At 42.3% G+C, this 25,688-nt stretch overlaps 1 protein-coding gene across 4 annotated transcripts; it reads left to right on the top strand.

Moving 5' to 3' along the window:
* Positions 1-353: 353 nt before the first annotated feature.
* nin (ninein (GSK3B interacting protein)) lies at positions 354-25,090 on the top strand. 4 transcript variants are annotated; one of them, XM_046413274.1, is made up of 28 exons: positions 491-893; positions 4,124-4,336; positions 5,237-5,330; positions 6,205-6,377; positions 8,455-8,500; positions 8,586-8,761; positions 9,379-9,525; positions 9,641-9,808; positions 10,049-10,185; positions 10,370-10,510; positions 10,836-11,010; positions 11,230-11,340; positions 11,519-11,608; positions 11,737-11,872; positions 11,966-12,087; positions 12,446-13,569; positions 16,795-16,893; positions 16,985-17,054; positions 17,317-17,484; positions 17,568-17,684; positions 17,971-18,084; positions 18,332-18,478; positions 18,615-18,794; positions 18,888-19,022; positions 19,137-19,238; positions 19,376-19,468; positions 22,569-22,682; positions 24,088-25,090. In XM_046413274.1, exons 2-28 carry the CDS (start codon positions 4,145-4,147, stop codon positions 24,301-24,303), a joined length of 4,587 nt encoding a protein of 1,528 aa, XP_046269230.1. In that variant the 5' UTR covers positions 491-893; positions 4,124-4,144; the 3' UTR covers positions 24,304-25,090. The 4 variants fall into 4 exon arrangements, with proteins under 4 accessions (XP_046269229.1, XP_046269233.1, XP_046269230.1 ...); XM_046413276.1 differs by lacking the exons at positions 22,569-22,682; positions 24,088-25,090 and adding an exon at positions 21,154-22,451 and having other exon boundaries at positions 495-893; XM_046413277.1 differs by lacking the exons at positions 16,795-16,893; positions 16,985-17,054; positions 17,317-17,484; ... (7 more) ...; positions 22,569-22,682; positions 24,088-25,090 and adding exons at positions 14,089-15,019; positions 15,093-15,245 and having other exon boundaries at positions 422-893.
* The last annotated feature ends 598 nt before the right edge of the window (positions 25,091-25,688 follow it).

Genomic DNA, 25,688 nt, shown 5'->3' with positions numbered 1-25,688 from the left:
AAGTACTCCTTTATTTAAGTAAAAGTACCAACACTTATATGTAACAGTACTCCATTAGAAGTAAAACAGTACAAGGAAAAAGCATTTTACTGGTGGCTGCTCAAGGAAAGACTTTGGGGAATCAACGGGTTTTGAACCCAGGGTTTGAGGTACTTGTACTTTACTTGAATATTTCCCTTTAATGTTCCTTTATACTTCTACTTCACCACATTTTAAAGGCAGATAAGAGGCAAATAAATACTGTTCTTTCTTTTTTTTACGCCACAAGAATAATTCGCTAACTTAGGTTCATTTGCAAGTTCAGAGTCTAATACAAAACATAATCAACAAATACAACTTTCAAAAAAATAAACCTTTATTGCTCCACAGGGAAATTGACAAGTTTTGGGCTACTGCGCACAATGACTACTTTTTAATCCAATAATCTTTTACTTGTAACGGAGTATTTCTAAACTGTAGTACTGATGTGCTGTTGTGAGTCCTCCTTCCTCCTCGGTCTAAAAGCAGCGGTGGTTTGGTCCACAGGGGGGCCCAGCTGCGGCCAGTCAGGCCCCTCGCAGCCTCTCGGTCACCGCCCCTTCCTCTCTCAGCCCCTTTTCAAAATCCGCTACGAACCAGAGAGGCTGACACACAGCCGACAGAGAGAGAGAGGACACAAAGCGGCCACCAGCAAAGTCTCCTCCGCTGCTGTTTGAGAATAAAACGTCTCCATCAAGAAGCCAACAGCTCCGTCTGCACCGTCAGGCTAACGGCTCGCTGCTCATCGGTTTACTTGCGAGGGAACACAAGCGGGAGAAATGTTGTAAAAGTTTATTTTATCAGCGCGATTAGTTTGTTGTCACCAAAATTCATTTGGAAAAGGAGCCAGCTGTGGTCCAAGCTAAAAGACTTTGGTGAGTGTATATTTTTTAAAAAAGCTAAACAAATAATTTCTTTGCCGGATGCTTCCTGTTCTGTTTTCGGTACAGTTTTGAACGTAAATATGTTTGGGGTGATGTTAGCCAGCGGCGATCCCGGAGCGACCGTTTCCTCCCTCCAGTCAATTAGCCCGGTTAGCATAGCCCATCACTTTTCCTGTGAATATCCCGTTCTAACTAGCTCAAAACTACTTCACGGTTGGTTTTTTCGTTTTTATCGTGGCCACAGCTGACTTTAAACTTCACTCAGGTGCAGTCAGAGAGTTGGTGGAGCAGCCTGAGTTCAGGCATTGCTAAGACCACCGTTGACAGTGTTTTCAGTGAGTGATGTTACAAGCAGATTAGCTTCTTTTCCAAGTGACTCGTAATGTGAGACGAACTACATTTGACATCTTGTTATTTTTGACGGCACTTTTCCCCTTAACATCGTTCACCTCTGCACTCGACAGTCTTTAAAAGTTTGTGGGTTTTTTTTTGTTTTTTGGACAAAAACATTTAGGTTTTTATATTGATCCAAAATACCTAATTTTAAAATTAAACGTGCTGTAGCACTAATCTATTGCTCTCCACATCCTAAGGGAAACATTGTGATGGATATAGGAGTCTGGAGCAGTTTGAAAATGATCTCACCAGGGTTTATTGATTTTAAGATGAGTAACCAGTGACATCAAACTAGACTATGAAAGGTACTGGAAGTGAGTAACTGTGATTTGCAGTAAGTTCATACAGCTGTTTTCTGTGTAGTACAAAGTAAAGCAAAATACAGCAGGACTGCTAGTTGATGAAGAATATATGGTGTGATTATAATGATAAGATAAGGTGAACTTTATTGATCCTGCAGTGGGGAAATTCACTTGTCGTGGCAGCTCACAAGAACAGAAGAAGAGTGCAAAAAGTTTGCAAAAACAGTTACAAAAAAATAGAGGTAAAATAAATTAACAATTTACAAGGTACAGTAAACAGATAGTGAGTTAAGGACAGGATTTTTCAGATGACACAGAAATGTTGGGGAAAATGAAACGGGGAAACTGCTTCAGAGTTATATGGGTTTCACGGGAGTGGATGATGGAAGGACAGTTATTGTAAAGATGACCTTAAAATATGCAAACTTATGCTTGAACAAAATTATTCTTTCCAAAAAATTCTCCTGAAAACATTTTCTGAGTACACTTTCTAAGCTTTATATAAAATAGCCCTCAATTCTGTAGTTTAATAGACAAAAAGATCTGCTGTACCTAATAAATCTTGTTTCTTACAATAAGAGATGATATTAAAATCAGTCCTGTGCTACGGCATAGAGACAACACATACGAGTTTCTTTTGTCCCTTTAATCATCCCCCGTTCCAAAATGGTTCAGAGGCTGATAAACTGAGGACAAGGTTTGAAATTTTTACTTTTTAGATTGACATCTGTTGCGATAATTACCAATCACACCAGCACCAGTGAATGCTGGGATGGTGTGAGGGATTAACCTCCTTGTTGTGACCTGGACTGGACTGATTCTTTGGCCGCAGCAGCTGTCAACCATCAGCCACCAAGCTGAACAGGAGGGCTACCAGGATAATTGGCTCAGGGGCTGCTCGGAGATCGAAAAGCGAATCAGTGCGACAGCACGAGCAACGTGTTGTGTAGTGGAACTTGCAAAGTAAGACATCGAAATAAGGTGTTGAGAATTAAAACATTTTAAAATTATTTTCCAACAGTTTTCTGACATTTGTTTTGATCCCTGCTTCTTTCATTCCATATTTTATTTGACTTTTTCAAATTAACAAGACAGCATGCGCTTTGGAATAGCTGCTGCACTGCTGAGCCATGATTTTCCTGCATTTAATAAGCCGCTCAAAAGTGCAGATGCAGAATACTGATTTGGTTTTTGTCTCTATTGTCTGTGTTGAATGGGTTCCCCCAAGTCTGGGGTGTGGGGGACACCTGGCCGAGCCCTTCGTGATCTCACTGAGAGCAGCTGGAAAAGCAGGGGTCAGGACGCTGTTCTTTGTGTGGACATTTAGGCCCAAACTGGAAAGTTTCAACTCATTAGATGCAACGCTATGCTCTTAATTTCAAACTTCATTCACAAGGTCTAACACAGCATGTGTGTTTAAAACAAGATGCTTGTCCATTATACATCAAGAGGTTAAAGTTGGTTCAAAAGCAAAAAATAAATAAATAAAACAGGAAAAGTGTTTAGGCACTACATGAAATTATGACTGATGCCAACAGTTGCAACACTTCTGTATTATGCAGAAATGTTGCAAAAGACAGTCATATTTGTGGAAAGTGTTTGGAAGTAAAAATAGAAGCAGATGAATGCTTTACTCTGCTCAGCTCTATGTTGCTATTTCCATTTACCTTCCTTAAGCTGCAGGTGGCTGACTTAGGCTGTTGTGTTGGAGTTATGTCACTGGTTAAGTTGGTCAGACTATCTTTTCTTGTTTTGACCTAAGAAGGCCTCTCATGTTCCTCTCTCTGAAAGAAATCAGTTAAATTACACAGGATTTGTTGTTTGTGTTTCTGTTGTTGCTCCAGAGAAATGTGCCTTTCTGTGCTAAATTGATCTCTCTGTCAAGTGGTTCTCATTGTGTTTCAATTACAGCAATGATGCATCTGAATAGGAAGTTTGTGTTGTCCTTGTAGCTGAGGCTGCCAGCCAGTAAATGTTGGCTCAAGGCTTTGGTGTAACCTTCTCAATTAGTCCCTGGCTGCTTGTTCCACTTGGCCGAGTGCCACTTTGCTGTCTTTGTCCACTGACTTCATCACAAATACGTGAATCATCCCAGCTCAGGAATTTAGGGAGAGTCATGTCACTGTCAGACTTGACCACGTCTGTCAATTTACCTGATTGTCTAATCATTTTAATTGGATTAGCCAAAGCCTCCACCACAAATGACGCTGGAGCAGCGTGTCGGTAGCTCAGTCGCTCAGCGGGACTCTCAGATGAAGGTGCCGTCAGAACCGCATGCTGTTGAGATAAATGTTTCCACTCTGTATGTAAGTGGTTTTTAACAGTGATTTCTTATATTGCCTGGTACATTTACAGTGAAATGGCTTCCATCTCCTGTTCTTGTGTAGATTTTTTTTGTTGTTGTTGTTGCTTTGTACCAGTGATTTTAATTCGGATTCTGCTCATGTTCTGGCATATCGCTCTGGACTGACACATCAGCTGACATGTGATAAGACAGGGTTTCCTCCTTTATTTTTCTTGCAGGGCAGGGTGCTGTCCTGTGGAATGGATGACACCCAAGAGCAGGACCACTACGAGGAGCGCCTAAAAGAAGTTTTTAACAGTTTCGATGCCAGCGGCTCTGGCTCTCTGTGCCCGGAGGAACTCTCTGACCTCTGCCAGTCCCTGCAACTGGATGATGCCACACCAGCTCTCCTCCATACACTGCTGCAGGACCAGGACCACCGCACTGCCAGGGTAAGTTTATTCCTCTGCCACAAAAAAATAAATAAAGCTTGCAGGTGTTTCATGGTGTCCTACTTATAATGTGATTTGCTCAGAGAAGTTGTATTTGCAGAATCATTGTAGCTCTTTTTCTGATGTGCATACGGGTTGTGGCCTCTTGGCTTTCCTGTGTGTGAGGATCCTCCTCAGCCTTTGAATTTGGCAGACGCCTGCGTTGAGCCACTCCAGCTCTCAGGTCTTTGTGCCTCCGGGCTTTCTGGTGCTTTGTTAGCTGGCTTGTTGAGGAGAAAATGTGGCCCCATCAGCCCTGATCCCAGGTGTCTGTCGTCAGGACAACCAAGCCAGCTAATCACCATTCACAGATGCATTTCAGTATGAAATGGAAAGGAAACTGGTCTGATCTTTACAGTTGGGCTTGACATTCATTGCACATTCGCAGGATCTCCAGTGTGTAGTTTTTATCTTTTTCTGCTTGAAAGTAGAAGCATGAGATGTATTCCAAGTTGGGGCTGTATAAGCGTGTGGCAGACGGACGACTATTGTCTTGCATGTGCGGGTGTATGTGGGTGGAGGTAAATGTTAGCACAGGGCCAGTGAACTGATTGCCTACCAAAGGCATCCAACAATGAAGTCAAAGAAGAAAAAAAACTCCACAAAAAGCTGGCAGCCGCCAGCCTCGGCGAACAATGAAAATCACCATATTCAGGGTTAGCAGCTGTTGATTCTTGAAGTGTGACCTTCCTGCTCAGCAAGCCCTCCTCCACCCAGACACCCAGGGACAACCAGCCTCATGGCGAATTACATCCCATCTGAAAAATTTCATGAAGTTTTGCTTTGTTCATACTTGGCTCTACAAGCTAAGCACTGCTTGTATGTTCTCACATTTATTTATTTATTTAATTTCTGTTTCAGGTCAACTTTGACCAGTTCAAGAATGCACTCATCCTGGTATTGTCGTCAACTATTGAGACACCACAAGCAGAACAGGAGACCTTGTCTAAACCAGGTAAAGTCTGGATTCTGGTGTTTTAAGAACAAATGTTTTTGATGCAGCGTCAGCTTGAAAAAGTACAAAGCATGAAGCCGTATTGTGACGTAAGCTATAATTTATGTGTGCATCAGCTGAATATTGGACTTAAAGGAGACTTTTTTTTTCCATTCAACAAGTCCACCGAGTGGACAAGGTGAATGAGTGGAACAGCCCCCATGCTGATTCAGCTGTAACTCTACATGCAGAAGCACAGGGCCAAATGCGCCAGGCCCAAAGCCAGTTAACTGACAGTTGAGCTATTTGCACCGTCATGGTTGGACCGCGGGCACAGTTTCTTACTTTAAGGATGTAGTTAACAAGAGGAGTTGTTTTATACTAAGTGATTTTTGTACTCCCGATTAGTTTAATGTGGATCCTGAAGACTTCACAGTCCTAGTTATTACCAACATCTTCTTTAGCTCAGGTGTTTTATTGCTTTAGGATTACATCTCACACTAGCGATCACACAAGAGTAACCGTGCAGGATGTTAGGTCAATATTTATGTCTCACTGTCAATAAAGCATAAAGTCTAGTTCCTGCAGAGATGTTTTCCCTGCACGTTGTACCTGAAACAATGTCAGCCTTTTTGTTTCTTGTCTGTTTCTTTCAAACAAATGAAAACATGTAACTTTAAATGATTCTACTTTTAGAGAAGTTCAGTTTTGGAGAAGTCGCTGCTGAGGCCTGAGGCAAATATTAGTCATGGAACATTTTTTTCTTTATGTATTTAATAGTAATGACCTTTTCTGTTGTGCAGACCTTACTATGTTACTCATTTCTAAATGCTGTGCAAGTCATTATGATTCTGACTCATTTTTGTGACAGTTTCTTGTCGTCATGTCTCCTCAGAGTCTCCCGAGATCCAGCCAAAGTTTGTCAAGGGCAGCAAACGCTACGGCCGCCGCTCCACGCCGGAGTTCATAGAGCCTATTTCAGACCTGTCCGAAGTTAGAAATGCAAATCCGGTTGAAACGGAGGATCTGGAGGACAACTATGACTCAGCTGTTCCCAGGAAGCGTGAGGTAAAAGGCTAAGATCTGCACTGCTCTGAACCTCCAGACAACTCGGCTGCCATCCTTATCGCCTCCTGCCCTTGCATGTACTGTGTTTGTCGGCGGCCGTCGACTGGCAGCAAGGTGTTATTCTTAGCTAATCAGCTTAGTGGCATGCAGGGCAGATCCTGAAATGTAACATAGAGGTTCAAACACAGGATTCACAAGGCTCTGTTCATTGCTTAACAACACCACACTGTCTGCAAATAACACTGTGGGCATAATTAGTGTTTAATAAGCCTCTGGTAACCACAGTGTTTGTGTAGCGTCACACACTGCTGTCTGTTCGGCGCTTCATGATGCGATTGTGTTGGGTTGAACTTTGCCCCGAGTGTACATGCAGGCTGTGATGTGGTGGTCAAGGCAACAGCACAGTGATTTAAGAATTCCCTTCATTACGTCCAAACAGATCAGAGATGAAAAGGGCGACAGGCGCCGATCGGACTGTTTATCAGTGTTTCCGCTTTGTTTAAGGTTGGCAGCAGGTGCCTCGTGTTGTCTGCACAGGACAGTGGAGACTTGAGTATGACTGTCACAGAGCTGTAGAACATTAGTTCAGTCATGGCCACACATGGCTGAACACTCTGCGGTTGATTATCTTCAGTGCTGACATAGAGACTTGTTTGGCATATGTGCAGAGGTCTATCATCCATCACCTGCAGTGGAAATCAGCATGAGAAATTTAAAGCAGCAGGATGTCCCTTTTTCCCCTGAAAATCTATTTGGCTGTAAAGTAGCCAGGCTGTGTTAATGGTTAAATGGATTAACACAAAATTTGTAAGCTATTTTAATAAGCTTTATAATTTATCAGTGAAAAGTTCACCACTTCCAACTTCTTAAATGTGAGAATTTTTTTCTCTAATTAGCATATCTTTGGCCTTTGGGCTGTTTTACACATAATGAACCTGAAGATGTGACCTTGGACTTTAAGAAAACTGTGTCTTCTGTTTTCTTTTTTTCCTTTCTTTTCCTTTTCTTGTTTTGGCTCAGTCATTAATTGCTGCAGCAGGATAAGTCACGACAAAGAAAAGTCCCCACCAAAACGGTTTAATGATGGCCAGTTCAGCTTGTGTGCAGACGGATGTGTTAATATTCTGTCCATTGTCTGTGCTTATGACTCCACCCCACAAGCCCGCCATCACTAAGACTTGGAACAGAAGCGTGTCTTGGTGTTGACTAATCTATGTTGCAACAATGCTGCAATGTCCAGCCCAGGGACCAGCAGATGGGGATGGGTCAGGGGCTTCTGCCATAGAGACTGCAGGCCTGGTGCTTTGGGAGCAGGAGGAGGAGGAGGAGGGTGTAGGTCTGTGGCAAAGGAACAATGAGCCTCACTACCCCCACCCTGGTGGATGCCTATACACCATGTATCCAAAGGCCACTTGCAGAATCCCATCTGTTCTTCATTCCCTCACTGCTTGCCTTCTAAACAATAGAGGGTCACACTGGGACTTGGTTGGAGCACAGTGGGTCACACCCAAAGAAATCCACTCGTCCTCTCATATTTTTTGACATAAAACTCATAAAAGTTTGCCGGTATTTCAGTTAGAATGTAAGAGTAAGAAAAATAAAATTAAAAACATCCTGATTTCTGGTTTCAGAAAGCATTTTTAAAGCCTTCATTTCATTTTCAGCTTCTTATTCTTACAGGTGTAATTTTCATTTTTGAAAGTTTTGCATTTACTTCTGACATGTTCTAAAAGACAAAATGGACAAGAGACAAACTGTGTCATGGCTATTAATACCATCATTCCCGATTTGCCCGCTGCCTGTCCCCCGGTTCTCATCACAAAAGCACTCTTGTGCTTTTTGTCAGGCGATTCAACCCCCTCCCCTTTTGAACCAATTCTCAACCTTCTCTCTTATTTTAAAGACATGTTCAAACCTCCAAACAGCTGATTGTCACATGAGAAAATCAACCTGTGGGGGTACTGATTGTGGTAATTTAACTGACTACTTGCAACTGAAAGACTTATTATTGGTAGGTTCTTTAAAGGTTTGGGCTCTTTGTGATATTAATCCCTGTGTGTGTTTTTGTCTCTAATAGCGCTGGAACGCTCACAACACAAGCACAGAGGAATATGAGGCAGAAGGTGGGTCAAAGAGGCAGTGTTATCAGAAAACCGACTTGATGGATGTTTGCCACTAAATGATCACGGTGTGTCATATTGTGTTCAGGTCAGATGCATCTCTGGAACCCTGATGAGCCGAGCACACCTCGGGGGTCCGGCAACCCTCTGTCGATCTGTTTGGAGGAGAGGCTGCGTGAAGCCTGCGGCGAGCTGGCGATATCATGGGACGGGTGTGCGGGTCACACCGAATTGCTGGCTCTCTGCGAACACCTGGGACTGGAGGTGAGGCTAAAGATGAGCGCAGGCAAAGTTTACTTCAGGGCAGCTTTTCCAATATGTATCATGATTGATACTCGAGTCAGTTGTTTTGAAGTTACATTTCAGTACACCGTGACACACCAAGTAGAATGCACCTTCAGAGCAAAAGGCTTTTGGTGTTAAATAGTCATTATTTTTTTGTTCTTGTGAATGGATTAGCTCGTTTAGACACCCTGTAGACTATGTTGCGTTGTTAGTTATTCCAGATTTTTCTTCATAATCAATAGGTTTTGAGATTTTCTTCTCAATAAATCAATTAATTGTTTGGTCTCTAAAATGTCAGAAAAACAGTGAAAAATCTCCGGTGGTGTCAACAAATGTTCTTTGCAAATAAAAGTCCAAAAAATAATAAAGGAGCTGGTGAATTTCTTTAATTTTATCTAGAAAAAGTACTTAAAGTAATTGATTATTAAAATAGGCAGTTCATCAACTAATCATTGCAGCCATACATACAAATAAAGTGTTTGGCTTTAGTGCATTAGTGCTTTAGTGCATCACCTCTGCAGGAATCAGATGATATCAATCACTCTCAGTGTACAGAAAATACCTGCAAAACATATATAAATTCATTTATTTTCCAGTTAAACGTGGATGTGCTCCAGAGTCTAACCGGCGATGGGGTGATGAACGTTCAGGAGTTTGTTTCCAGGGTAGTAAACAACAACAAACCCCCGACACCGTCCGCCTCCACACCCTACAGACAGCTCAAACGACACCACTCCACTCAGGTACGCTGTGTGTTTACTGAGCTCTGCGACATCACAAGGTGACAGGATATTCCCTCGTTAATTGATTTGTTTTAATTAGTTTTTTTACAGTTGTCTTTTCTCCCCCCCAATACAGCCCTTTGATGAGGGAGGCCGGAGGATAGCTACTCCATCTGCCCTGACCAGCACCATTGGCATGCGTCTCTTCTCCACCCTTGATGATGGTACCGGTTTCACTCCCGTCGAATACATCCTGGACGCCTGGATGGAGGAGGGAATAGAAAACAGCACTGAGATCCTGCAGGTGCTGCACTGTACTTATTCTTCTAGTTGTGACTGTGGCCATTAGTCCTCGTTATCAACAGCACTGACAGAAAAATATCAGATTCACACTTTGTGCAGTTTTGAGAAAATGATTTGCGAAACTTAAAAAGACTTTTTCATGTATTTTGTGATGCAAATAAGTAAAAGGCTTTACTAAAATATTTGCAAAATGATACACTTAGATAATTATGATGTTTTTTGTTTTGTTTGTTTTTGCCAGGCTCTAAATTTCAGCCTCGATGGGAAACTGAGTCTTAATGACCTCACCATGGCGCTTGAAAATGAGCTTCTCGTTGCTAAGAATGGGATCCACCGAGCGGCACTAGCGAGCTTCAGAGCTGAGATCAGACATCTTCTGTGAGTCATCACTATAATCCAGCCTGCTCAGATTGAAGTACTCTTTGTTTGTATTTGATTAACTATATTTGGAATCATTTTGACCCTGTTAGTCTGAAATACAATGAGATGGATAAAACCTGCAGGATTACTGTTGGTTTCTTTCTGTTGTCATTTGTCATGTGTAAATCTTTTCTCTTTCCAGAGAGCAAGTAGACAGAGAACTCAGAGAGAAAGAGAAAATCCGATCTGACCTGGAGAAAGCGGAGAAACTGAAAAATCAGCTCGCAGCTGAGGTGGATGAGCATCACTCTGCAATTGAGCACATGAATAACCTCAATCTCAGGTAATTTGTTCCCTGGATTACACCACGCTACAGTCATCTTTTTAGCTGTTTGTTCTCCTTCTCATACCTGAGATGGATTTGAAGCAATAAAACACTGAAAGATTATATTAGAGTTGTCATTCATAAAGACTGTCGCTTTTACATTACAACATACATGGTATTTATCTTAACCACAATAACCTGCCAAACTCAAAGTTTTCCATTCCTGGTAAATGCAGCCTACTCCAATTGGTACAAACACTATCATAGTGTTCTTTGTCTTAAATGATGGATTTTTCGGTATGTAAGCATCACACTATGTTTCCTTGCACCTGGATGCATACAGGAAGCTTGAACAGGACCACAAAGAGAAGCTAGCGGCTGTGCGATCAGAGCTGATGAAGGAGATGGACCAGCTCCAGCAGCAGGCCTGCCTGCAGCGTGAGGAACTGGAAGCGGAAGTCCAGAAGATCAGGGAGGATGAATCTTTTCTCAGAGACCACCTGTCCATCTCTGTGAAGGTACCACAGTGTGTGTGTGTGTGCTGACATTATTTGGTGTTTGCCTCTTTGCTTTTATGTATTTTTTTTTTTATTATTGTTTATCGATGCACACAAACTCACTGATAAACCTTGATGTGGCTTAGTTTTTGTCTTTCAACATTACGTTATCATCTGCTCAAAACACAAAAAAGATCAGTAATTGCAAATGTAACTTATGTTGTTAATCTTATTTTTCAGGAAAACAGACGTCTTGAAATGGAGTTGCTGGACAGCAATGAAAAACTAGCAGAGGCACAAAGTCAAATTACAAAACTCCAGACATGTGTGGACAACATTATGAAAGAAAGGGTACAGAGACATTTTACGGCTTTTCAACAATGACTTTCTCTGTTGATTAGTGGAGTGATTGGAACATGCTTTGCTTCTGCATTCTCTCTCTCCTTCTGCTTAGCTCTTTTTGTCTGTGTGTTCATTTTATGGTTTCTGTGCAAACAAAATACCAACCATGTGATCTTATTTTCTTTAGTTTGGAGATTTGGACCCTGGCAGTGCAGACTTCTTCCTCCAAGAGGAACGTATCAAACAGCTACGCACCAGCTACGAAGCTCAGTCCAGGGTAACTGCATGTGAATCACAAAAATTGCAAGATGTATTGAAGAATCAAACTGTACTGTGTGGTGAGAGGACTAGACCTTTTTGTTTATTGAACACACGTGTTTAACTTGTAGTGCTCTCGTTTGGTAGGAACTACAGGATCGTATCGACGAGCTGCAGTCAGAGTTGAGCGAGTTGCATAGTCTTGGACGAGTTCATCAGCCCTGCCACAAACCTCTCTCTGAGGAGCTGGAGAGTAAAAGCCCTGGCATGGAGTCTGATCCAGGTTGGTCTAATGAATATGTGCAGCGCTCACTGTCAGCACACAGGGACCTTGAGTCAAATGTTGCCAGCTGCAACAACGTCTTTCTCTTTGCAGGTATCGGGTCGGAGGACGTTCAGCCGTTCAGCATGAGCCTTGAAGCGGAGATGATGTTGGAGCAGTTGAAGGATCAGCACCTTCAGGAAATGGAGGACTTGCGAAACCAGCTGGAAAGCAAGGTTATTCTAGTAGATACTTTTATCTTTTGTTGTGTTAGGTGTGTGTTTCATAGAACTAGAGTTAAGAAGAGCAGGGAGATGATATATCAAAATTGTGAATTGAAGCAAGATACTCAATGGCCAATTTTTTCAAAGATAACTACTTTAATTGAACTTTAACTGATCGTGCTTGCTGCATCACGTTTCTTTACTTATTATGCGAGTGTGAAGGTCATTACCACTCACTCTTGTCTGTGTGGTAAGTAGCAAACAGATGATTAGCTTAGCCTGTCTTTGACAGAAGTGATAACGGGCAGATATGCAACTGGTGTGTGTATTTTGTTAATTTAATTCCTCCGCATTCTGTGTGTCATTGCAGATTAATGAATTTGACAAGATGGTTGAAAAGCAAAGGACAACCCATGAGGACCAGAAGGCTGTCTCAGCCCTCCAGTACCAGCGGGATGTTCAGGCTTTGAGGGAGGAATTGGCCAGCATTCAGAGCCAGACTCAGGAGCTTCAGAGCCAGCTAGAACAGGCGGAGCTGGAGCGGACTTGTCTGGAGCAGGCGCAGGCCGAGGAGAGAGAAGAGCTCGAGAATCTGCAAGAGGAGGAAGTGGGAGCTCTCAGACAACAGCTGCTTGAGGCCCACACCCATGCTGCAGACCTGGAGGAGCAGCTGAAGGTCCTCGAAGCCCAGCAGGCAGAGATGGATGAAAAGTTTGTCAAACAGTTGGAGGAGCTGAGGAAACAACACGCCACTGAGATTAAGAAGCTGGAGGAGGAGCATGTGGCGCTTTCCTCATCCAGACTTGAAGAGGAGGGAAAGAAACTGAAGGAAGAAAAGGCTGAGTTGGAGAAGAGATTGCATGATGATTGGGAAAGGGAGAAGGAACTATTGCAACAAAACCATGAGGATGTCCTGAAGGCCAGACTTGAGGAGGCGAAGGTGAGGTTCGAGGAGGAGCGGGATGAGACTGTGCAGAGGCTGACGGAGGGGTGGCAGAAGGAGAGGACTCAGCTGGATGAGCAGAATAATGAGTCTCTGCAGGTGCTGCTGGAGGAAGAGATGTTGAGACTTGTCGGGGAACAGGAGGAGAAGGAGCACGAGCTGAGGGAGCAGTGGCAGAGTGAACGAGCCCAGCTTCAGGAGCGCCACGAGGAGGCTCTGCTCAATGCAGTACTCCAAGAAAGGTTACGGTTACAAGAGCAGTTTGAAGAGAGGGAGAAAAAGCTGAGGGAGGAGTGGGAGAAGGAGAGACTACAGCTGGAGGAGGATTATGAAGGGATGCTCCAGGAAAGGCTGAGTGAAGAAAGGGAAAAGTTTCAAACCGAGAAAGAGAAGGAGGAGAAGAGGCTAGAACTCCTAGTGGCAGAGGAGAGGGCTCGTCTAGAGGAGAGCCACCAAGAGGCCGTCAAGGAGCTGACTGTCAAGCACACTGAAGAGAGGGACGCCATCAGCGCCATGTTGGACAAACTACGAGACGACGCCATGCAGGAGAGGTGAGACATATGACTTCTGTGAGCTTTTTAATTGCATTTATATCACAGTAACTTCTTTATCAATGAACATATTTACCTGCCCTTACTTGTGTGTTACTTATGTACTTATTTGTGGTCTTGCAGAGAATTAGGTGAGAAAACTGACACCACTCTCATGTTGGTTTGCTAAATATGAAGCTTATGGAACAACTAGAAGCACATTTGATTTTTGAGGTAGTCAACCAGGTTCTGAATGATTAGATCCTTCTCTGAAAGGTGCTGGTGGGCTGATTTTATAACCACTGAACCCAGCCATGTTAGCTGTTTCTAATCCAAATCCGAGAAAAGTGGCTGCTGGCTTTTATTGAGGTGTAAGAGTGACATCTATCTTCTTATCAAACTCTCAGCGAGAGAGCAAATAGGAATTTCCCAAAATGTCAAAATAATCCTTTAAAATAATCTAATATGCCAAAATATGCTTTTTTGCTGTACCATCAAGAGTTCAAACCTGTTGTTGAAATTTTAACTAACCATGCACAGGAGGGAAATCGAGCTCAGCTTCTCCCAGAGAATCAAGGAAGTGGAAGATCGTTTCTCAGGTGATCAAGAATCAGTTGCAAAGCGTTTTCAGGCCGATGTTTTGAAACTTGAGCAGCGCCACCAGAATGAGCTGAAGGCCCTTTCTGAGAGCCATGTCAAGCAGAAGCTCCACTGGGAAGCACAGATACAGGAGGCCCTGGAGAATGCAGAAGAACAAAGAAGATCTATGGAGGAGGGCATGGAGCATGAAAGAGTGAGTCTGGATCGACAGTGGGAAAAAGAACGGCATGAGATAGAAAGTCTTCATGAAGAAAAAATGCAAGAACTTGTGATGAAAAACCAGCAACTGCAAAATGAGCTAGACAACTTTACCAGCATGGCTCAGACTAAAGAGACAGAGCTGAGCAGGCAGCTGAATGACCTCCACAACCGACTTCAAGAAAGTCTGGGAACCAGAGATGAGCTCCTTGCTCAGTCTGAGAAGAAAGCCCTTGAAACAGAGCTCCTGCTGAACCAAACTGTAGAGGATTTCAGACAGGAGAGGGAAGAACTTCTGAGCAGCCAGAAAGAACTTGAAAGAAAAAATAACGAGATGCTTTCCATCTCTGAGAGGCAGATCACTGAGAGGATTGAACTGCTTACCGAACGCGATGATTTGAATATGAAGATCGAGGAGCTGGAGATGCTGCTTCAACAGGCTGCGGTGGACTTTGAGCTTGAGAGGAAGGACCTACAAGAACACATATCCATTCTTGAAAAAAAGTTAAAAGATAATCTAGAGAATGACAGAGAAGACCTTATAGCAGAAAGAGATACGCTTAAAGTTAGAGTTAAAGAGCTGGAGATGGAATTCAGTCAGGTTTTGTCTTCTGCAGAAAAAGCTAAAGAAGAAGAAGTGGAAGAATCAAAAGAAATAAAGACTTTAACGGAGGTACAAAACACCATTGAAACATGTTTTGTTGTACCCCCTGAAATCTGTCTCAATAATGAAGCTATTCTTGCAGATTCCTCTAATCAAGAACGAAGTGTTGATGTAGGGACTATGACTGAGGCCCTGGATGCAGTGAATGATGGTGCTGAAAATATCAAAAATATTGATCATAAATGTGATGAAAACGTAAGTCCTACCAATATTGATCAAGGAGATGGCACGGTAGATGTAAAGATGGCTCCCATTGAAAGTGACGAGCCCGATGGGCAAATTTTTGTGACTGAGCATAGTGACCCGCAGCCTGAAAGGTCCCAGGACGTTGAAGGAGACTGCAAAGCCGACTGTTGTTCGCCAGTACCAGATGAAAAGCATTCACACACTGAGTCCAAAAATGAAACAGTTCCTCCACAGATGTGGTGTGAGGCGGTCTCATCCCTTGAGGCATTTGAAGGTGAGAATAAAGTAGCTCTTGAATCATGTGAGGAGGAAAACAAACCTCAAGATGTACCAGCTTTGGTTAATGAATGCCCTTCCCATGAAGATGAGCCATGTCATGAGGCTGTGGTTGATCCCTCAGTGCTGGAGGACATGGTTGACCCCGATGAGCTGTCTCTGGTGGATGCTAAGCTTACTCGTTTACCAAATAACTCTCCCGACTGTAGACAGGAAGTTGAACTTGTGTCCGTCTCAGACTGTGAACATTTGACCGCTAAAATGAAAGATGAATGTGCATATGATTGTTTGGCACCAACAGATGAAGATACTGACTGGGAGGAAAGGGAATTTGATCTCCTCAAACTACAGGCTTTGTGTAACACTGCCACAGAGGAGAACATCCTCCTACATGAGAAGATTTCTCTGCTTCAACAGAAGTCAGAAATACTAGAGAATCTTCTGGCTCATAACAGTGAAAAGATCAAAACTGGCCACCAGATATTGGAGGAAAACTATAACCTCAAAGTTAAAATGATACTTTTAATGGAACATGTCAAAGAGCTAGAGGTAAAGGCCTTAAAGATGACAGATCTTCAGATTAAATATGAAGATTGCTTGTGTGAAAATGCCAAACTGAAGGATCAAAACAGTGAGCTTGAAAACAGAGTCTGGAGCCTTGAAAGCACCGTGAATATTTTCCATGATTTCCAAAATCATCCCAAGATATCGCTGGTGGATGAGATCGGCAGGATGAGAGAAGAGAACGATAAGCTTTCGGAGTTGTTCATTGAGCTGGAGAGGCAGTGGGAGATTCTCTCAGTCAGACAATCACAGAGTCCCATGGAGGGGCCTGTCCTGGATCTGACCGGTCAGCTGCAGGTTGAAGTTCAGGCAGCGAATGATCTGGAGGGTTGCTGTGAGGAGTTCGAGAAGCAGAACACCAGCCTTCGCAGAGCCATCTCAGAGCTACAAGACAAGTCGCAGACATTAAATGAAACAACGCAGGCTCATAGGTAACGTGGAGAGAAACTAGGAGCCTGTCCCTCCGTGTCCCCTGTGGCTTGTCGTTGTCCCATCCCTTTGGTGCCTCGAGTTTGCTTTCGTTCCCAAGCAAAGCGTTGTACTTGTGATTAGCATCCTAAACCCTTTGTGCGATGCAACAGATCTAAAACACTTGTGCTGCCTTGCTTCCTGTAGATCACCAGTGGAAAATGAAAAGAGGAAAAACGTGTAAAAAGTGTATGAAAACTGTAGAATAAGATGCTTTTAATCAATATGTAGCAAATAACTGAATCTGTTTTTTTCTTTACTTTTTCTAATTAAGTCTTGTGTGTTTAAAGGTCCGAGGCCACTCGTCTGGCTGAAGAAAACCTCGTCCTCAAGCAAAAGCTTGCTGCATTGAAGGAAGATGACCTGAAAGAGACCCAGGAGGAATTGATGTAAGAAATATGATATTTAATTATCAAATACTAACCACTGTTCATTTTTTGTTTTGCATGCAAACATTTTTCTTCAAATTCTTTATTTTAGACAAACACTGGAGCAGTTACAAAAAGGAAAGATTGCAGCCCAGAAGGCAGAGGAGAATTTCAAGAAACAGGTACTGTAGTAACCCGGATCACCAAAGTTGTTAGGATGCATCCCCTCAGAAGCATCACTATCTGCAGCAATCCATCCAGTAGGTTTTGAGATATTTTAGTCTGGACCAAGTGGTGGCACTCAGACATTGCCATGCATAGATCCATGTCATTAGCATGGTGAAAAAGTCTTTAGAAACAATTTTGTCATCACACAATTAGTTCCTCTTTCGCTCGGAATAATTCATTGGTTAATAAGATGTAATTTCATTTCGTCCTCTTCAGATTTCAGAGCTGTGTTTACAGAGCCAGCAACTGGAGGATGAGAACAGGATGCTGTCAGAGAAAGACGCCCAAAATATCGCTGATGTGGAGGATCTACAACAGCAGTTGGCCGAGCTGATAAAGGAAAACGAAAGGAGGGAGGTGCTCCCCGCCGAAGATAAACATGAGGTGAACTGAGTTTTATGACTGATGGTGGTCATGGTGCCCAGGTGGTTGTAGCGAGTAGTTAATCGGTGGCTGTTTTGTGTTAGCTGGCAGCTTGTGTGTCGGCTCTGGAGGCAGAGCTGACCAAAGCTCTGGAGGACTCGGCACAGCTGGAGGAGAGGAATATCCAGCTGTCACAGCAGCTCTCTGAACTCAGAGAGAAGGTGAGCATCACGCCATGGACATTATGAATGACCTTCCATTAAACCCAGCAAAATATGACACAGACACAAAGTGATTAAAGCATCAACACCACCCACTCTTGCAATGAAATGACTCAGTCAGTGTAGGTGAGAACAATTTCACCTTTGATGACCACAGCACAAAGGAAATCTTTTCTGGCCTGAAGGCACCTGTGATCTACTGAGATATTTCTATGTGATGTAGCTGTAGCAGCAAAGGTGGACACACAGGATTCTTTTATTGTAACTGTAGTGTTCTGCTTCTCAGGTGGTCAAAGTAGACAACATGGAGAGTCAGCTTAGCCACCTGGAGGTGGAGCGAAAGACTGTGGACAAGGAGACTCAGGGCCTCCGCAACCAGCTAGAAAAAGCTGAAGAAAAGGTGAGAGTTCTGCTACGACCCACCGAATCATCTCCATGTCAGATCACAGTTTGGTGTCTTGGAAATAAATCAAGCTTTACGATTTGTCATATATGCAATTTTTCTCTTCTTTCTGCCAGCTGAATTTACTGAAAAGGTCAACAAAATCATTCAAAAGGCTTATTTCAAAGCATCACTCATAGCAGTTAAACAGATTTGTGACCTGAGTAATCACCCAGGACCGTGTGCCTTCCTTTCTCCACTGTAGGTGAAGACGCTGGATGAAACTCTCCAGGCTGTGAACCAGCAAAGTGCCCGTTTTAAGTCCGACCTCCGTGTTCTGCAGCAGGAGAGGGATTCCCTCAAACATGACGTCGCAGTGCTACACAAACAGCTGCAAAATGTCACTGACAAAGTAAGATTTGACGTTTCTCTTTCCTTTTTTTAATCAGCGGACAAGAAAACCACGAAGGCGCTCAAATGTAAAGATAAAGGAGCACAATTTTGCACACGTGTCCGCCAGACGTGACCTTTCCATTTGTTCGTCACAGAACCACGTTTTGGAGATGGCCTTGCACTCGAGTGGTCTGCATAATCAGAGCAAGAAGCGTTACAGGGATGAGATGTCTCGGCTGACGGAGCAGGATCAGCAGCTACTGAGGCAGGAAAACGAGCGGCTTCAGGCCGAAGTGCGCAACATCAAAGAAGACCTCGTGCTGTCCAGAGAGAAGGTGATGAACTTTAAAAAGCTGCAGTCGTATCACTGTTCCCTTTTCTCTCTCTGTCTGCTACTAATCTATAAGGCAATTATCATATGTCTGCAGGTTCGTCAGCTCGATGCTACCATCCTGTCCCTGAAGCAGCACAAACAGCAGAGTCAGTCCTCCCTGGTGAAGGCCTTGGAGCAGGAGAACGCCTCTCTGAGGAAGGAGCTGGAGGCACAGAATGAGCTTGCGATGGTACAAACAGCACAAATCTAACCAGATAACCTTTTGCTCATCTTTTCTTTTTTTCCCCCTAAACATGCCAATTATGTGCTCACATTCTTATGACATGTGCCTTTTGCCTTTCAGGGCTGTGAAGCAGGACAAGGTCACGCAGAGCTGGAGAGCCTTCGGCAAGAAAATGAGGCGCTCAAAGCCCAGATGGCTCGACTGTCTACACAGCTGCTGGAAGTAAGTCGCAGTAACTTTAACCTCTCGCCTTCTTTCGATGTCTCTTGGAAGAATGGCTTTGAAGTTGGTAGTACATGTTTAGATTATTGTTTAATTCTGTGTACATTTCTCTCACTTGTTTTTCTTCTTTTGTCCAGACATTTCAGGCTCAGCTGGTGGGGCTTCTGCCTCCCTCGCCTCACAGGCCGCCCAGGGGACAGCATCGCGGTGAAGATCCGGACAACATGCAGGTAACGGTCCAACATCACTCACAGGATGAACACGTTTAGAGCTCCTAATCCTTGTCAGACTGTATATTTTCTTCTGAGTCTGCTTTGTAATATTACATTGAGTGAGAAACCTGAACAACCAGTTTGGTACCTGCAGGTTTAGTGCTACTTCATCATTGCACTGTTTGTTTTTTTCCGTTCATCTCCCATTTGCCATTTTTCCTCTCACTGTCATCACTTGCTTTTGTCACATTTTGGCCATCTGTTGGTGCAGTTTTCATGAATTCATTATTAATGGCTGTAAGAGGGAACTATGACCTGCATCTCACGTTGGAAATGTTTTGGGATAAAATGGGAGTTAAATGTGAATACACCCATCATATCCCTTCTCACCGTCACTTTGGTTTTGTGTACATTGAAATAAATCACTCAGTTCAGGTGCTGAAAAAGGCATTTTACATCCTTTAATTTGCTTTGTGGCTGAAAGTGAAGTGTTCAGCATCAAAGATAACATCAATAACTGTACTCAGAGTGTGTAATTTCTCCAACGCCTGAGCTGAGTGTCATTTACTTGTGATGATCCTGGTTTTGTTTTGTTTTGTTTTCCCCATTAGCTTTTTGTTTGGATGCTGGCTTAGCTGTGCTCCTTGTTTCGGTGCTTGTCACAGATCCATCAGATGGCACCCGTCTGTCCTCATCTCCTCTCGTGTCGTGTGTGTGTGTAGTGTTTACTTTGTGGGTTTGGTGGATTCGGTCTGTAGCGCTTGCGTGTTTCTTTGCTGTGTTTCTGAACTCACAGTCATTATTTAATTTTCCATCTTGGGAATGAAGGTAGCTGCACTGGCGTGATCATCTGGGTGTGGTCATGGTGGCTGTTTTTCCATTTGTCACGTTGCTCAAACCTCCGTCTCTCCCCGAGCAGATAGACGTAGTTTATCTTTAACTGCCGTCACCCCACTGTTGGTGTATTTTAATCTTAACCTTTAGTTGTGTTACTTCTGCCTGCAACTTGACATGACTAGTTATCACCAGTCTACCATGAATGTAGTGAAAGAAAAAGAAGATCCCATTTAATAATAATTATAATGATTATTATACTACACATTAATGTTATGATTTATGTCGGCTTAGAATGAATGAACCTGGTCCCCATATGGGACACATTGATCATATATGCGTTATATAACAGGTTCAACAATGGAAATTAAATGAAATCAAAATATGGACATAAATACAAATATAACATAATCCAAATAAAACTAAATCAGAATTTTTTCACATTTCATATTAGTTAACTGTCTGTTTCAGTTCATGAATAAATAATGTATGGTCTGTAATCTGCTATCGTCAGAGGCTTTATGTGTTGAAAATGTTCTCCTATTCTGAGAAAAGTCATCTTAGCTAATTAATTAGATATTATGAAATAAATAAAAATGAATAAAAACATACAAAATATGTCACAACCATAAATCTGTAAAATAATCCAGCGGCTCATTATGTGATTGGCTGTCCACTCATTCGGACCAAAGCAGCAGCGAATCACATGACTCGATCTTGTATTAGGTTCTTTCACATTATTTCTTATTTATTTTCTTAGCATTTAACACACATTCCTACATGTAGCAGCCATAGAAGCCTGTGTAAACTGACTAGGCTTGTAGAGGACAGGTGAGCCGTGGTGAAGTGTACCTGCCTTTTCTCTCCAGGGGGCCATGCCGGAGCAGCGGGCGGCTCATGCAGACAGCTGCCGGCGGATCGGTGGACTGTAACCGTGGCGTCTTTCCCCTGCCCTTCGCTTTAGCCACTTTCCCCCCCCTCCAGGAGTGCTCTCCTCCGCCCTGCTCTTCCTCTGCTATGTTTGGAGCCCAAACCTTTCTGCATCCTTATAGGAGATTGTGAGCAAATGAGGTGCCTGATTTAAAAGGTGTGAATGTGTACTTGTATTGCCCTGCTGCCAGGTGGCAGGAAAACACAGTAAAGGCTCCTGAGGTTTTTCCCAATGGGATTTTGAACAAAATAATGATGTTTCCATTGAAAATTGTCAAACATGCCATATCAAATTTAACTTCCCCAAACACATGTTGTTTATTAACAGACTTTATTTGTGCTGCGTGCATTAAAAGCATTTTGTAGCTTAAATACGGGGAGTCTTTTTAACGCAGGGTGTATATTTCCTAGGAATGTTCTGCTAAGCACTTGTACTGTTTATCAGTGTCTGAGACAGGGTTCATATGTCCTCAGAGGCTAAATCTTGCCTTACGATCAGTGAGGAGTGTTAATCCGAGGCGAGGTTGGTATCTAACAGCCTTCTGAGCTTTCTGCAACAATCTGCGCAAGCCCAGCCTGCGGTTGTCAGGTGGTTATTTTCTCTGTCCAGTCAGGGTTTAGAGACTTCAGGTTTCACTGTTTGTCTTTGGTTGTTTATGCCTGTATTTCTTATTTGACACTACAAAGAGTTGAGTGTTTTCTCCAAGCTTCCTGTTTATGTGTGTGTTCTGGGACTGTGTTGCTGTTTTCGTTACTTCTGCACAACCAAAGTGAATCACTTCTGTCCAGGTTATGTTTTTGTTTTTGCTTTGTTTTTTTGTCTCAATCAACAACTGTTCAAATATGTCACACAGCTGTTAACTTTGACTGTTTATCTGGTATTTATTATTAGAGCTTGTGTCATTAGTATAATATGTCATTTTAACTGTGAATGTCATATCTGTGTTACTGTTATTGAGTCATTCAGTAAGTCTTTTTTTTTTTTTTGCACCATGTATAGACTGTAATGTATTTTATTTGTTCATTATTTTGTTATTTATTTTAGTAGGATCATGTTAGGGTTTATTTTATTTATGCATTAAATTATTTTTTCGTAGAGGTATGTGGAATACATGGCATAATTTTATACCTATTTATATTTTATTTATTTTTTTAGTGATTGTCCTCTCCTTAGAAATGCATCATAAATCATTTAATGCAGAAATCAAGATAAAATAAAGCATAAGGGTAATAAAAATGTGGACTGTATGTCTTTTTTTTAGTTAACGGAGGCTCAGAGGGAAGAAAATTCACATTTGATCGTTTCGTTGCATTTGCAGCAGATTGTTGATGTCGCTCACTGTGTTCTCACCAGGATGAAAGGAAGAGGAAGATGAAGAACATGGAGGAGCGCATGAGGGAAATTGAGCTGTCGCTGCACAACGTCAAACTGCTGCTCAAAGAGAAGGTGGCTCAGCTGAAAGAACAGGTCAGTTCAGAAAGCTCCTATCGATCAGGAACAATCCAGTGTTGTTGCTTGAAGGTCCAGTGCGTAGGATTCAGGGGCAGACGTGGAAGGTAATATTATGAATTGTGTTTTGTTTTCGATCACCTGAAGCTGATCATTGTGCTTTTGTAACCTTAGAGCCTTTTATGTCAACACAGGGAGCAAGTCCTCTTCCTCTAAGGCAGGCATCTCAAACTGGTCCACAGGAGGGCCGGTGTGGCTGCAGGTTTTCTTTCCAACCAAGTAGCAGCACACCAGACTTGACTCATTTAATCAACTGATCTCCGTCTTCAGACAGTTGATTGGTCAAACGGTGTGCTCTTGGTTGACACAAAAACCTGCAGCCACACTGGCCCTCCTGTGGACCAGTTTGAGATGCCTGCTCTAAGGTCTGCCATGTTGCACCGCCATGTTTCCACAGTAGCCCAGAACGGACAAACTAAACACTGGCTCTAGAGAGGGTGTTTTTAATGGCCACTGTAGGGGAGGATGAGGAAAAGGGTGCTCAGTGTGTTGCAGTCTGCCACCACACCACTAGATGTCTCTAAATCCTACACACTGTGCCCTTTTTTAAGAATCCATTATTAAAGAAGAAAAAACAGTAGGGAGTTAGGATTTACTGGCCAACATTCATTGTTTAACAAAGCCTCTTCAACAAAAATGCTGTTGAATTCCTACACAGTGTCACAGAGTTTTCTGGTAAGAGACAACGTTTCAGTCATGGACGCTCAGGAGGCATGAAGTTCAGTGTGAAAAAACAATTTTTTATATTGAAGCCACAGTTTGTTAACTACCAATCACAACACGAACCCAAATCCCAAAATATGTGAACTAAATGTCCATGACCACCACATCAAGAAAAAAGTGTAGACCTTCAAAGTTTTTCTTCTTTTCAGCAGTGCGTCATGGTTGCCTTCTCATAATGAAATAATTCAGCTAAACTTAAATAAGATAAGATTTCCTTTATTGTCCCACGATGGGCTCACTTCACTGGAGAGAAAAGGCAATTCACTTCAGTGGCCTGCATGTTTAAAAACTTGCCAAACCTGAATTACATATTGCTGAATAATTAACATATTAAAACAAAAATCATCAGAAGATAACGAGTGGACTTCAAACAGTACAGCCTGTTGGAGCATGCATACACAAAATCACTGAGCGAATGACAAAGACTCAGAAGCACATCAATGTTTTCCAGCCAGGAGAGGTATTCTGTCCTTATCCTTTATCCTCCTAACTTTTATGCTCACTAATGCACAACAATTAAACACAGTCTGATGAACATACTTGCTTACTTACTCTGATATTCATCCAGGCTCTGGTACATCACACCAGATTGACTGTGGAATTATCAAAGCTTTTATCGTCTACTTTCTGACTTTTCTAGCTGCACAAAAATGGCAAAACCGACATGTTGATCCAAGACCTGTACGTGGAGAACGCCCAGCTGCTGAAGGCCCTGGAGATAACTGAGCAGCGGCAGAAGATCGCAGAGAAGAAGAACTACCTGCTGGAGGAGAAGATCTCCAGCCTGAACAAGATAGTGCGGGACCTGAACCCCTCGTCCCTCTCATCGCTTCCTTACCATTATAAATGCCCCTGATGTATCACTTGAAGAACTGGGAGACATTAAGAGCACTTTTTATTCACTGAGAAGTCATTTAAAATGTTTCTTTTTTTTCCCCCAAATGCACAAGAAAAAGGCCTTTTGTGTTGCGTGTCCACAGTCATGTTTAATCTCTTGAGCCTGATTGTATTGTGTTGAATGTGCAGTATTTTTATTTGCTTATTTTACTCAAAGAAATCACTAGCTTCTGTTGAGTTGGATCAATGAAGAACCAAATGTGAGGTTAAACTGTAAAGAAAACCTACTATGTTACACTAACTTATTATTCAAAGCAGTTGCCGTTACTAGAAATTTAGGAAATGTTTTACCACAACACTATATTTCCCTTTTGAAAGAGAAAAGCAATGCTGAAGTGCACTATTTCTATGTTCTTTTGTCTGTTATCAGAGCGATTGAATGTGCTAATGCGTGTACCCTTTCCTCCTTATGTAAAGTAAAAACAACAGCAGTGGAATCATGTAGAAAAGAAAACGTGCGATAATCTGATGACCTTTTACCAGGCATTCGCTTCCTGTAGTCATGTGACACTACCTGAAGCTACTCTCACTTTGAACGGATGTCAGGTGGCAGTAACTTGCTATTGAACTACATGTGATTAAAAATCCTGTTGCAATATGTAAAGCGTCTTAGAAGTTTAGATTCAAATGAAGGACCTTGTGTTTTGTGATTGGTGCATGAGCACTGAAGTTGAAAACAGGGTGATGTATTTTTTTTGTGTGTGTGAGTGTGTTTTTACATGTAAAATTAAAATACGTGGATTGTTTTTGGTTTGATTTGAGTCTGTGCTGCTGTTAGGAGAGGATCTCCTCAGACTGTATTTGTTAAGGTACCTTTAAATGTGTAGTTCTCTTTTATGTCAATTTACTACACTTTTACCAGCTGTAGTTACTAATCATTTTTCACAGTATTTTACATAAATGCATATTAATTATGTACTCATGAAATGAAAATATGACGCCCAACTCCACCTTAACAATCTACAACATCTAAATTCTGTTTGCAGGTGATTAATGATAAAGTATATTTGTACTTCACTGACAGGCACCATTCTGCAGTGTGTACTTTGATACTACACTATTTTGCTTGACATTTTCAATGCATGTATTTTACGTTAAGTAAAGTTACTCATGTACTCTGCTTCAGTACAAATTTGAGATATTTGTACTTAATATGAGTTGTTTATTTTCATGCTAATATACAGAGTACTTCCACTTTATTAAAATTCAGAGACCAATACTGTACTTTTTACCCCACTAAGTTTATCTGACAGCTTATACGTACAGCTTAAACGATTGATGGAAAATAAATTTGATAAATCTGATAATCCTTCAAGTCATTTTACTAAACATTTCATGGGTTGA

The sequence above is a fragment of the Scatophagus argus genome, chromosome 15 (genome assembly GCF_020382885.2).
Source record: "Scatophagus argus isolate fScaArg1 chromosome 15, fScaArg1.pri, whole genome shotgun sequence".
NCBI lineage: Eukaryota > Metazoa > Chordata > Actinopteri > Scatophagidae > Scatophagus > Scatophagus argus.
The sequence above is the reverse complement of the archived record's forward strand: the minus strand, read 5'-3'. Positions and strand labels throughout refer to the sequence as shown.